Source organism: Myxocyprinus asiaticus, chromosome 26 (assembly GCF_019703515.2).
Source record: "Myxocyprinus asiaticus isolate MX2 ecotype Aquarium Trade chromosome 26, UBuf_Myxa_2, whole genome shotgun sequence".
NCBI lineage: Eukaryota > Metazoa > Chordata > Actinopteri > Cypriniformes > Catostomidae > Myxocyprinus > Myxocyprinus asiaticus.
Window position 1 is genome coordinate 25,830,451 of NC_059369.1, and position 12,271 is coordinate 25,842,721.

Sequence of the window (12,271 nt, forward strand, 5' to 3'; positions counted from 1 at the left end):
TTTTATTTCCATCATGTACAGTAGTTTCTCCACAAGAACTTTACTCCTGAATAATATCCATCCAGCTTTACCCCAGTCTTTTCACCTGCCCTGTCTCTTGCTTTCTAGAATTTTGTCTCTCTCCCCCTTTTCTGTTGTTCTGTTTAATTCACATACTGTATATCATTATACAGTGTTCACACAGTCCCTCAAACACATGAACAAACTAAAGTCATTACACTACTTTTCAGATCATCTCAGGAGGATTAAGCGACAGTCAGATTTCTCTAGCACTGCAGAAGGTCCAGTATCTCCTCACTATCAAGCTAAAGGAAGGCAGGAACCTGGTTGTCAGAGACCGCTCAGGTATTGGCTTCTGAAACACTTTCTAATACAGATGATTGAACTATTGTAACACTGGGTGGTGTCATTTACTCAGTGGCATTTTAAGGTCATCTAGGCATTGAATACATTTCTCCTATTAAAGGCAGCAGTCATGCAATTAAAAAAATAAATAAGTAATGTTATTAGTAGATGGAAACTTTTAGTGTAGCATACACCTGATTCAACACTACACATCGTTTTAGAATTGTAGGTAACACTTTATTTTAAGGATCAGAAATTTGACAGTAATTAATGGCTAATAATTGGACTTGTAAGGGACAAGTTGCAGACTTGGAATTATAAGGTATATATTAGGCCTTTGTTCGTTGATTTTTTTTTTACCCTTGCCTAATAGCCTCTTTACATTTGTTTTTTTGTTTTTCTAACAATGAACTTATTAGGTAAAAACAAAAGATACCAATAGCTAGTAAGGTGCAAAATACAAATTGTGTTAGATGCTATTTGCACCCCTAATTAAGTACTACCTTACAGTATAGGGGCATCACTGCAGCACGTTTATTGTGTTTATTTAGAGTCCCACAAACACCCTACACCAATCCATACCCCTAAACCTAACCTTAACCTTCCCTGCTTTGTTGAAATACTATATGCATTCTACATGTATTTCATACTTATAAGCCGCACATTCACACAGAGTACTGAGAACCATTAAAGGATGTATTTTGCATCATACTAGCTATTGATATGTTTTGTAGTTAGTTCATTAAGAAATGAATTGTTATGACAAAAGCAAATATAAAGGGGCTATAAAGCAAGAATAAGAAATCAGCCAATAAAGGCATAATAATATTTTATAATGCCAAAAAAGTCCATAACTAGTCACTTACAAGTATAATTATTAGTCATGAATTACTGTCTAATTTCAGACCCCTAAACTAAAGTCTTACCAAATTGGATAGATTATTTTGACCACTGAGAACCAGATGTCTGATTTGTGATGGTTACTGTTGTTTGTTCTGGTAGATTAAAATGATTTACTCTTTGGGTCTTCTGCCAAAATGCATTAGTGTTAGGTGCTGAACCTCCCCCATGTATTGTTCAAGTATTGTTCCCCCATTCTCCCACCGAACCTAGTGCTACATTGACGTTTGCTACCACTAGCATACTGTGGCAAGTGGTAGCTAGTTGTCTGTAGATGTCAACTGCTACCATAAAAAAGTATGAAAAGTCATTACGATTTCCACATTTAGTACTCAACTGGGGGGCAAGTTGTAATTGCTGAATTTTGTCAAATAATTTTCTTTTGTCCATTGTGTTCCAGGTGTAAGCTAAGCATAACAGTATGCTGATGATCTTGTATAACAACATTCTTTTCGAAAAGTTTTTACAATCAGATAAAACCTTTCCAGGTATCACAGCTTATTCTATTTAAACTGTGATTACTGATTTGATTCTAGAATAAATTCAATTCTGCATGTGACTAAAACTAACTATTGTTCTGCTTCAAAACCATCGAACAAGAATCTCATCTAGGTTCAGGAACTAGTGTATTATAACCATCATAAACCATGTGAATGTAACTACTATATTGGAAGTAAGCAACACATTTGTTGAACAGATGAACACATTTATCTAGGTTTGGTATCCTTGTGAATTCTACATTCTTCAGATTGTAAAGGTTGTTCAAGTTGTTAATTCTTTAGTCTAAATTGAAAGAATTCACTAACATGACATGAGAAGTTATTAGCTTGTACAGAATGAAAGCTAAAATGTATCGTGACACAACACAATCACAGCAAATTATGACATATTTGATGTTTAATATACAGTTACATGAGAGAGATGTGGACAGCTACAGCTACGATAACAGCTTTATGTATGTGGACAGGGATCGAGAAGGTTTTGGTTTGAATTAGAATAATGCAGCATTAAATGAAAGACAATTTGACTCTATCCCTCACATGTGAGCTCATTCACAAAACAGATCACTAACACCTTCTTTGTTTGTGGTTCTTATGAATGGACTGAAGCGGGAAGAACTAAACCCATTAATATAGGAATGTTTCTGAGTTACTCCAGCTTGCCTGGTCTTACCAAAGCAGTAGAATGTGGTCAGACCAGAATGTCTTTCTTTCTCTGTAACATGTCTGACATACTCCTTTCCACAACATTGTAACGTTGAAGAAAACAGGAAGGTTTAATTTAGGAAGGATTGTTTGGATTCATCATTGCTGACATTTGCAATCTTCAATTCAAATGTTGTGGTAGTACCTAGATACAGTAGACACACAGACAATACTTCTATCACGCAAGCACTGAGAAACAAATGTGCTGTTGGTGTTTTTTTCCTACCATGGTGCCAATGCAAATAGAGTTGTAGTGAGGTGTTGTTTCCTAGAAGTTTTACAGAATTACTGATGTCATGTTGCACAATGACTTAATGGGTGTTTTCTGTTGTATTCCTTAACATTTGTTTGAGAGAGAGAGAGAGAGAGAGAGAGAGAGAGAGAAATTTAATCTACCAAGATTTTTCTGAAATCCTACAGGCAAATGGTTTTACTAAATTTCCATTTGATACCCAGAGAAGTTCTTTAGACGTAGTGCCAGTGTATTTGGCAGGCCTGAGGAAGCTGATTGGGCAGCTCATTCTGATGTTCAAAGTCACAGGTGTATGCCCAGAGGCTAATAATTACCATCTCTACCTCATTATTTTTCATAATTAGAATATATGCCGGTGATATTCCTTTCTGCCAACTGAATCTGATAAAATGTTCATGCACGATATAGACTGAGAAAGCCTGTTGGAGACAAAAAGCAGACCAGATATTGTGCATTGAATGCGAACATTTACTTTCTCAAAACCGTCAACATATCCAAGTCGCAAAACTCAACATTTCCAAGCCCATTGTCTTCAGCAGAAGTCATTTTTCCTCTTTAAAGTTTGTTTAAAATTGATTCTCTTTGCAATGCAGTTATCTTCGTAGAGTAAATGGAATATCTCGCCACCTGCTGGAATGAGCATCAAATAGCCTTCAAGTAGTGAATGTCAATGTGGTTGATTTTTAACTAGGTACTCCAGTACTCGGGTACTCAGACGTGGCAGCAATGATCTATCATGAAAACGATGATCGATGGTGATTATGCATGATGTGACAACTAAACACAAACGTGTCAAAGAGGGAGCTTATTTTTAATTTTGAGATTGATTACATTGTGATTTTGAGGGGTACATTGATTGTCAGAGACGTTTCTTAGCAACCAAACTGATGTACGACGCTACAATGCTATCATTACGATTATCAAAAGAGAGTGTAATTAACCGTGTTTTGAACACCTGTCCTGCAAAACGTTTGCTAAACACATTTTATTATCGTTTAATGTAAGAACTTTGACTCGTTAATGGATATTCTTTAATAAAAGTGAATGTTTGTCACTGACTGTAAACCTCCCTGCTCTGGGTGCTGAAATGTTTGCGTGACATAACACACACCTGTATCTCGACGAAATGGGAGTTGAAGATTTCCGCACAAGTTTCCAAGTTAGAAGTCTGACATAAATTGCTATTCCGTTACACTTTCCCCAGTTGAAAGGTGGAAATTCCGACTCTCTGAGTTGAATGGAACGCTTCATGAATCAACACAGCAACAACAGTATGGAGCATTGCGGCTTTCCCCACAGGAGCGAACACTTGGGGAGACACACACACACACACACACACACATACCAGGCGTGTGGCAGTGGACTCAAAGCGCTGAAGCAGAGCATATACAGCAGCCGAGTGTTTCAAACAGCTAGACAGAGCACAGCTAAATGGAACAGAATGCGAAGGCGCGATGAGAAAGTGCGAGCGTGAGGCGATCGACTGTGTTCCGTGAATGCTGCAGGGTCCTTGAATAATGTATCCACCTTTTTCCTGGGGGTCTTACTGGGGAAACGAATGTGGGTGGGATTTCCACCGGAAGCCGCTCTAAAGCATTCCCTAGGTCTGGCTGCAATCATTTTAGACCCTGTTTTTTACAGCTTGTAATAAGATGATACGATCGCAAATGGTCAGTGCTAAATATAGTTGTAATGGGGTGCAAAATGTTTTGTGATTGGATCACAAAAACACATACAGAGGTAGTCAAAAACCACATTTCATTTGAGGTTTAAATGCTGTCCTGATGCGTCCTGGATGGCAGCGAAGCACCACCTCTCACCTGTCAATCACCCGCCGAACAAAAGTTTAAACTTACGTGTGGATTTAAAAGGAAATAACCATCCCATTGGACAACTTGAAAAAGTGATTACATACACAAGGATGAGAACTTCACAGCTTTCCTCAGTGTGTCTGTCTGATTTGAACATGCAGGGTGACAAGATGACAAGCACACCCATCTGAAGCTGAACTAACACAGGTACTCCACTAAAACAACCGATAATTTTCTCAAAATGTTGCATTTGTGCTTAGCTTAAATCTCAGCTGCATCTGGGAGAAACAGCGCACTGGTTTTGTTTACGCTTTCTTTGTCTTTATGACTTTTTTTTCAGTTTATTATCATTCAGTAACACACTGATATAGTGACTGATGTATGTCCTCATGGAATCATACACGCTCTCCTCAAAATTCCAACAGGGCAATGAAAGAATGAATGGACGAACATCGCAACAACAGCTGTGTTTACTTGACAACGGAAGTAACGGCCACATTTAGTGCTAAGCATCACGGGACGTAGGAAATAGGTGGATAACATGTGAGTAAGGGCAGCCGGTGAAGTTTCTGGTGCACCCTAGGGTATGATGGTTGCCCCCCTAGGGAGTTGGTGCCCTACGCAGACTGCGTAATATGCTTTTAGGGAGCGGCGGTACTGTGGTATCCTAATGGTATTTTTCTGAAAGTGATTAGTCTAATGGCTTATTAGTTTCAACAAAACCAATCTGGCTATGGCTGAACGAGACAGCTCCTTCAGTTTATGTCAATATTCTGTAAATGACGAATTTAATTTATATCACTGAAAGCAATGCGACCGCTCCCATTATAATTAATAAATTAGGTCTTGGCTGATTTCTTTTGATTTTCGCATGATGTCAAGCAAAGAGTCACTGAGTTTGAAGGTAGGCCTTAAAATACATCCACAGGTACACCAAAAGGGCACCTTTAGATTTGTGAACGAAATGGGCAGGCTTGCATACCTGCTGCTCACGTTCTGTGCACGTCAGTGACACTCGGTCGATATTATAGTACAAAAGTAAGTATGGGGAAAAGCTACCATTATTAATAATATTATTTATGTGGGTGTGTGTATATTGTGTGGCTATTTGGAATGCCAAAATGAAAATATCTGAAGTTAATGTTGAGAAATATGAAAGGTTGGTGTTGATCTAAACTCCAATCAGAGCACATCACACTCTATCCACATGAAGTCTTGTTTATGCTGTGAGGTGTTACTGTATGTTACTGTACCTTGGCCAACTTAAGTGGAAACACTGTTTCAGGATAGATGCAAAAATTTAATGAATACATTTCTGAATAAAAATCACTGACAGACATCTGAATAGAAGCCCAAGCAAAGACTTAAAGAGCCATGTCAAGCCTTTGAACTATGTAGTCAAACAGTCTATCTTTGTGACTGTGTGGGGAAAACGTTTAATGATGTGGGTTAATATAATTGTAAGATAACTATTCAGAGTTCACATATCATTCATAAAGATATACAGTAGGCCTATATTATATATAGGGCTGCACAATTAATGAAAAATATATTGAGATTACAATTACAATTGCAACAATTAACTATTTGTGAAGAGTGTCAATTATAGCATTCTTTGTAGGTCTGCTCAAGTTGTATCACAGTGTATTATTTGTAATGTGATCTATTGAAGTGACTGAGCATTGGAACTAATCTTAGATTTCTGTGTATTATTCGTTCAGAATTTGAAGAACAGTTTATTTTTTTCCTGCTGCTAAAAGTACCAATGTGAAGTTGACTGATTAGGCAATGTCTTGATTTACTAATGTATATAAAAATAATAATAATAATAATAAAAAAAATAAATTCAGTAATTCAGTGACACTGTTCTAAGTTTGTTTTGTATGTGTAGTCTACATAAATAATATTTTAGCCTACAAATGCCCAAAACAAAAGAAGCATTTTAATGTAAATTCTATAAGCTAACTTAATGAATAACAATATGAAGTGGAATAATTGGCCATTCTTATTTTTCTCATAATCATGCAGCCCTACTAATGTGGCTCATCAATTTAAGGTGCACACTTCATGAGCTCTGTTTCTTTACCATGTCAAAAAAATAAATAAAAAAAATATTGATTTTATTTCGGAGAATTTGCGACCTGGTGTGGAGTTTATTGGATAATTACACATACCCTTTTCTGCAGCTCATCTGCAATGTGATATAGAGTGCTGCTCTATGCATTCAGAAATAAAATGAATACACCTTTTGAATAGTTTTTTTTTTTTATTAATCTATAGTCCGTTTTAAAGTGTGTGTGTATGTGTGTGTATATATATATATATATATATATATATATATGTAAAGTTGAAGTCAGAAGTTTACATACAGTGCATCCGGAAAGTATTCACAGCGCTTCACTTTTTCCACATTTTGTTATGTTACAGCCTTATTCCAAAATGGATTAAATTCATTATTTTCCTCAAAATTCTACAAATAATACCCCATAATGACAACGTGAAAGAAGTTTGTTTGAAGTCTTTGCAAATTTATCAAAAATAAAAATTGATGAAAAAAAAATCACATGTACATAAGTATTCACAGCCTTTGCTCAATACTTTGTTGAAGCACTTTTGGCACCAATTACAGCCACAAGTCTTTTTGAGTATGATGCTACAAGCTTGGCACACCTATTTTTGGGCAGTTTCTCCCATTCTTCTTTGCAGGACCTCTCAAGCTCCATCAGGTTGGATGGGGAGCATCGGTGCACAGCCATTTTCAGATCTCTCCAGAGATGTTCAATCGGGTTCAAGTCTGGGCTCTGGCTGGGCCACTCAAGGACATTCACAGAGTTGTCCCAGAGCCACTCCTTTGTTGTCTTGGCTGTGTGCTTAGGGTCGTTGTCCTGTTGGAAGATGAACCTTCGCCCCAGTCTGAGGTCCAGAGCGCTCTGTAGCAGGTTTTCATCAAGGATGTCTCTGTACATTGCTGCATTCATCTTTCCCTCGATCCTGACTAGTCTCCCAGTTCCTGCCACTGAAAAACATCCCCGCAGCATGATGCTCCCACCACCATGCTTCACTGTAGGGATGGTATTGGCCAGGTGATGAGCCGTGCCTGGTTTCCTCCAGACATGACGCTTGCCATTCAGGCCAAAGAGTTCAATCTTAGTTTCTCATGGTCTGAGAGTCCTTCAGGTGCCTTTTGACAAACTCCAGGTGGGCTGTCATGTGCCTTTAATTGAGGAGTGGCTTCCGTCTGGCCAATCTACCATACAGGTCTGATTGGTGGAGTGCTGCAGAGATGGTTGTTCTTCTGGAAGGTTCTCCTCTCTCCACAGAGAAATGCTGGAGCTCTGTCAGAGTGACCATCGGGTTCTTGGTCACCTCCCTGACTAAGGCCCTTCTCCCCCGATCGCTCAGTTTGGCCAGGCGGCCAGCTCTAGGAAGAGTCCTAGTGGTTCCAAACTTCTTCCATTTACGGATGATGGAGGCCACTTTGCTCATTGGGACCTTCAATCCTGCAGAAATTTTTCTGTACCCTTCCCCAGATCTGTGCCTTGATACAATCCTGTCTCTGAGTTCTACAGACAATTCCTTGGACTTCATGGCTTGGTTTGTGCTCTGACATGCACTGTTAACTGTGGGACCTTATATAGACAGGTGTGCGCTTTTCCAAATCATGTCCAATCAACTGAATTTACCACAGGTGGACTCCAATCAAGTTATAGAAACATCTCAAGGATGATCAGTGGAAACAGGATGCACCTGAGCTCAGTTTTGATTTCAAACAAACTCCTTTCATGTTGTCATTATGGGGTATTGTTTGTAGAATTTTGAGGAAAATAATGAATTTAATCAATTTTGGAATAAGGCTGTAACATAACAAAATGTGGAAAAAGTGAAGCGCTGTGAATACTTTAAATTTAAATTCAGTTTTTTACAATTCTTGACATTTAATCGTAGAAAACATTCCCTGTCTTAGGTCAGTTAGGATCACTACTTTATTTTAAGAGTGTGAAATGTCAGAAGAATTATTTATTTCAGCTTTTATTTCTTTCATCACATTCCCATTGGGTCAGAAGTTTACATACACTTGGTTAGTATTTGGTAGCATTGCCTTTAAATTGTTTAACTTGGGTCAAACATTTTGGGTAGCCTTCCACAAGCTTCTCACAATAAGTTACAAGAATTTTGGCCCATTCCTCCAGACAGAACTGGTGTAACTGAGTCAGGTTTGTAGGCCTCCTTGCTTGCACACACTTTTCAGTTCTGCCCGCAAATTTTCTATCAGATTGAGGTCAGGGCTTTGTGATGGCCACTCCAATACCTTGAATTTATTGTCCTTAAGCCATTTTGCCACAACTTTGGAGGTATGCTTGGGGTCATTGTCCATTTGGAAGACCAATTTGCAACCAAGCTTTAACTTCCTGACTGATGTCTTAAGATGTTGCTTCAATATATCTACATACTTTTCCTTCCTCATGATGCCATCTATTTTGTGAAGTGCACCAGTCCCTCCTGCAGCAAAGCACCCCCACAACATGATGCTGCCACCCCCATGCTTCTCGGTTTGGATGGTGTTCTTCGGCTTGAAAGCCTCACCATTTTTCCTGCAAACATAATGATGGTCATTATGGCCAAACAGTTTTAGTTTCATCAGACCAGAGGACATTTCACCAAAAACTAAGATCTTTGTCCCCATGTGCACTTGTCTGGCTTTTTTATGGCAGTTTTGGAGCATTGGCTTCTTCCTTGCTGAGCAGCCTTTCAGGTTATGTCGATGTAGGACTCGTTTTATTGTGGATATAGATACTTGTCTACCTGTTTCCTCCAACATCTTCACAAGGTCCTTTGCTGTTGTTCTGGGATTGATTTGCACTTTTTGCACCAAACTAAGTCTATCTCTAGGAGACAGAATGTGACAGTCTCCTTCCTGAGTGGTATGATGGCTGCGTGGTCCCATAGTGTTTACACTTGCGTACTATTGTTTGTACAAATGAACGTGGTACCTTCAGGTATTTGAAAATTGCTCCCAAGGATGAACCAGACTTGTGGAGAAAAACGAATAGTTTTTCTGAGGTCTTGGCTGATTTCTTTTGATTTTCCCATGATGTCAAGCAAAGAGGCACTGAGTTTGAAGGTAGGCCTTAAAATACATCCACAGGTCCAATTCAGTACACTTCCTATCAGAAGCTAATTGATTAATTGTCTAAAGGCTTGACATCGTTTTCTGGAATTTTCCAAGCTGCTTAAAAGCACAGTTAACTTTGTGTATGTAAACTTCTGACCCACTGGAATTGTGATATAGTCAGTTAAAAGTAAAACAATCTGTATATAAACAATTGCTGGAAAAATTACTCATGTCATGCACAAAGTACATGTCCTAAACTACTTGCCAAAACTATAGTTTACTAATACTAAATCTGTGGAGTGGTTAAAAAAAAAAAAAGAGTTTTAAAGATTTCAACCTAAGTGTATGTAAACTTCTGACTTCAACTGTGTATATGTGTGTGTGTGTGTGTGTGTGTATATATATATATAAACAAAATTAAAAAAGAACTTAATTTATTAAGCATGCTAGGATTTACTCTTTTATTCTCCCTATTTTCATCTGATATTGTCTGAATTAAAGGGATATTTCACCCAAATGTTGACAAATAATGTCATCATTTACAGTACTTGCCCTCTTGCTGTTCCAAACCTGGTGGAACACAAAAGGAGATTTGAGGAAGAATGATGGTCTCAGTCAACATTCACTTTTATTGTATGAAAAAAGATGCAAAGACAGTGAATGGTGACAAGTATTCCAAGGAAAAAGAATGTCATGGAACAGCATGAGGGTAAGTACATAATGACAGAATTTTAATTTTTGGGTGGACTATCCCTTTAAGTCCCCACTGGTCTGAAGCCATTTGCATTCTCCCTTCTTCTTACTAGTTGAATCCTCAATGTGTCTGACAGGACAGCATTATGGCGATGATGCAGTCCCCCTCTTGTGCCTGTTCCACCACCTATATTTGCCTAACAATTAACGCCCAGCCCGCTCCCTGACTGACACTACATCCGAAAATCTGCCGTAATTCCCTCCCTCCCGTTTTGCGCTATCCTCCATTTTCCTTCTGTTAATTTCCGCCGTCACCGTTCTCAGTCATGCCGGAGCTCTTCTCCTGGCTGCTTGAGCCCCTTTCCTCCTGTCAAGCTGCCTGGAGGTTTCCTTGTCAGCTGCTGGCAGGGAGGAGCTGCCTCCTGGAGATGTTCATTTGGAAAGGCGAGCTGACAGGCCTGACAGCCCGTCCCCACAGGGCTTTTGTCATGTGATTCCAGGCCCCCTGCAGGTTCTATCAAGCACTCCTTTATCCATCCAAACAAATGAAGCGATGGACTCTTTTTCTCTCATATGTTTTTTTCCTTCTTACCAGCCAATCTGCATACCACAGCATAGACAAAGACAGACCGCTCTCCCTCCCTCTCGCACAGACAGACACAAGGCAGACTTTCTTAACAGGCTTTGGAGATTAACACTGCTTGCTCTCGGTTTCTGGGGTTTTAATGCACCAGCTTTAAATTAACAGATTCACGCTGGCCATAATTTTTACTCTTTCACCATCAGCCAGCTTAAATCACTCTGTGTCTAAAGAAATGCGCTGGCCCTCCCTGTGCTCCCTACAAAGTTCCCTAAATTATGAGCATTTTAGATTATTCAGTGTCTGAAAGATGTGCACTGTGTTTTAATATATCTGTGTTCATACAGATTGGGTGAGAAGTTTTGATGATCTAAGCCAGTTTCTACTGCACACTTTGTCATTTGCAATGGCAATTTGATTTTCTTGAAATGTGTTGCACTGCAAAAAAAAAAAAAAAAAAAAAAAAAAAATTGCATCATTATTTTATAACAACATCTTTGTTTCCATTCATTTAATTTGTCACATTCATTTCTGTCATTTTTTTCTTGATTTTCTTATTCATCAGTTGTTGAATTCAAAGTGGTGCAGTGAACTTTAAATTTGGCACCACTTTGATTAAAGGCAGCAATTAAAATTGCGTTTTCAATTTTATTGGTTTGAAATTTGGTCATTAATGCTAGGTTTTTCAAATATGGACTTGAGGATTAACTTGCAGCACAGTAAAAATCTTTTCATAATCATATTATAACAGCTTGTTTGTTTCTATCCATTGAACTTGTCACAATAAATTCTGTAATTTTTATTCTTTCTTTCTTTCTTTCTTTCTTTATTCAACAGGAACAAGTGACCCATTTGTCAAATTTAAATTAGGTGGTAAGAACATCTACAAAAGCAAAGTTGTTAACAAGAATCTGAACCCCACCTGGAACGAATCATTTTCCTTTCCTGTCAGAGACCTTGATCAGACTGTTCATATCAAGGTTTGAGAAATATTTTAATAAATGATACAAATTATAAGATAAATAATACTAATTGTTTAATAATAAACTGTTAATAACAACAGCAACACTAATAGTCATCATCTCACAATTATGATTGATGCAGGTGTACGATCGTGACATAAGATCTAACGACTTTATGGGATCAAGCAGCTTTGCTCTCTATAAACTGGAATTGGACAAGTGAGAAAAGCTTTTAGTAAATAGTTTGCCATTTCATGGTTCCAATTGCATTGCACTATCTAATAACCCCCTCTTATAATCAAATCAATGTCTTTCTTCATTATTCAAAAGGTAACACTTTACAGTAATGTTGTATATGTTAAAACCTTTAACACAATAATTAACACGAATTAACAATGAACACTACTTT

The 12,271-nt window shown here is 38.1% G+C and overlaps 1 protein-coding gene across 2 annotated transcripts in view; it reads left to right on the forward strand.

Annotated features, from left to right (window-relative positions):
- The window catches only part of LOC127417137 (multiple C2 and transmembrane domain-containing protein 2-like), a 74,762-nt gene that overhangs the window by 9,478 nt on the left and 53,013 nt on the right, over positions 1-12,271 (forward strand). For both annotated transcript variants that reach the window (XM_051656848.1, XM_051656846.1), the window contains exons 4-6: positions 231-345; positions 11,738-11,880; positions 12,005-12,081. In XM_051656848.1, the coding sequence (XP_051512808.1) occupies positions 231-345; positions 11,738-11,880; positions 12,005-12,081 (335 nt within the window). The remainder of the gene's footprint in view (positions 1-230; positions 346-11,737; positions 11,881-12,004; positions 12,082-12,271) is intronic.